We start from the raw sequence: 1,296 nt of genomic DNA, 5'->3' as shown, positions 1-1,296 counted from the left end.
AGCACCGGGTTGTGAGCGTGCGGGAATGTGCCCGCTCCCAGGGCTTTCCAGATACCTACCGGTTCTTCGGCAACATCCTGGACAGACACCGGCAGGTCAGTTCATCACCAGAGCTTGTCACCAAGTGGCCTCAGCCCTCATGTTGGGAGGGGGTGGGGGGTTGCTCAGCTTGTGAGTCAGGTTGTGTAACGGTGTGGGTCAGCAACAGCCCAAATTCCCTTCCTAGGCTGGCTGTTCCTATTGGGAACTGCTATGGAGAAAAAGGCCCGTGCCAGAAACATCCACCTGACCTGGGCTTCATGCAGACCATTCCCACGCTCCAGACCCTTGGCTCATAATGGGAATCACATTGGGTCTGGGTGTGTCCAAATTTGCTTCCAGACTTTCCTAAAACTTTTAAAAGCTCACTGTTAGCTAGGTTTGGTGGGGCATGCCTTTGATCCTAGCACTTAGGAGGCAAGCAGGTGGATCTCTGGATCCCAGCCTAGAGAGCTACATAGAGACCCTGTCTCAAAGGCTGAACAAGCAAAAAGAACTCCGTTAGTTACCTGTGGGTGTGTGGTGTGTGGACATCACAACAGAAGGGCTGTGCCACTTGTGTAGGCGGAGTCCACAAAGCCCAGGCCATGGTCAGGCCAATGGTGAGCCTGGTGTCAGCCTGGTATTACCTTCTTCCCTCACAGGTGGGTAATGCTGTGCCACCACCCCTGGCCAAAGCCATTGGCCTGGAGATTAAGCTCTGTCTGCTGGCCAGCGCTCAGGAGAGTGCCTCAGGTATGTGCCACTTCCCTCGTGGGCAGCTCTAGTCCCTGGGGCCTGTGTATACCTAGTCCACACAAGGTCAGAGTAGTAGAGCCAAGGCAGATTGTGCAGTGGCTTCTGAGGCGGTGTGAGCATTCTGCTGAATGGTGAGACCAAGTCAGTGGGCACCAGCCTCAAGGGCTGCCCCCAGCACCTAGGTGCGTTGGGGAGCTGTGTCTCGCTCAGTCGTGAATGTTTCCAACCACGAGGCCAGCTCTCAAGTGACCTCTTTCCCTTCCTCCTCAGCTGCAGTTAAAGCTGAGAAGACAGAAGAGGCTGCTACCAAGGACTAGTGCTCTCACCCAGAGCCCCATGTGCACTGATGTTTTTAACCCTTTGAGCCCCATCATTTGAAGTCTTGTGCTCAGTGTCTGTGGCCATGGCTGACACTAAGCTGTTTGTATGAGGTTTGTTCTGTGACCAAGCCGTGTAGTACTTTGTGCATTCTGAATTTTAAGGTTTTGTTTTGGTTTTTGGTTTTTTTTTTTTTATCTT

The 1,296-nt window shown here is 53.0% G+C and overlaps 1 protein-coding gene across 1 annotated transcript in view; it reads left to right on the top strand.

Moving 5' to 3' along the window:
• Dnmt1 (DNA methyltransferase 1) overlaps positions 1-1,290 on the top strand; it is a 46,044-nt gene extending 44,754 nt beyond the window's left edge. The window contains exons 38-40 of the mRNA XM_031344296.1: positions 3-95; positions 684-774; positions 1,048-1,290. Of these exons, the coding sequence (XP_031200156.1) occupies positions 3-95; positions 684-774; positions 1,048-1,094 (231 nt within the window). The 3' untranslated portion in view covers positions 1,095-1,290. The remainder of the gene's footprint in view (positions 1-2; positions 96-683; positions 775-1,047) is intronic.
• Positions 1,291-1,296: the final 6 nt, after the last annotated feature.

This window comes from Mastomys coucha, unplaced genomic scaffold, assembly GCF_008632895.1.
Source record: "Mastomys coucha isolate ucsf_1 unplaced genomic scaffold, UCSF_Mcou_1 pScaffold23, whole genome shotgun sequence".
In the NCBI taxonomy this organism is placed as follows: Eukaryota; Metazoa; Chordata; class Mammalia; order Rodentia; family Muridae; genus Mastomys; species Mastomys coucha.
Note: the sequence above shows the minus strand (reverse complement) of the source record. Positions and strands in the feature narration are given on the sequence as shown.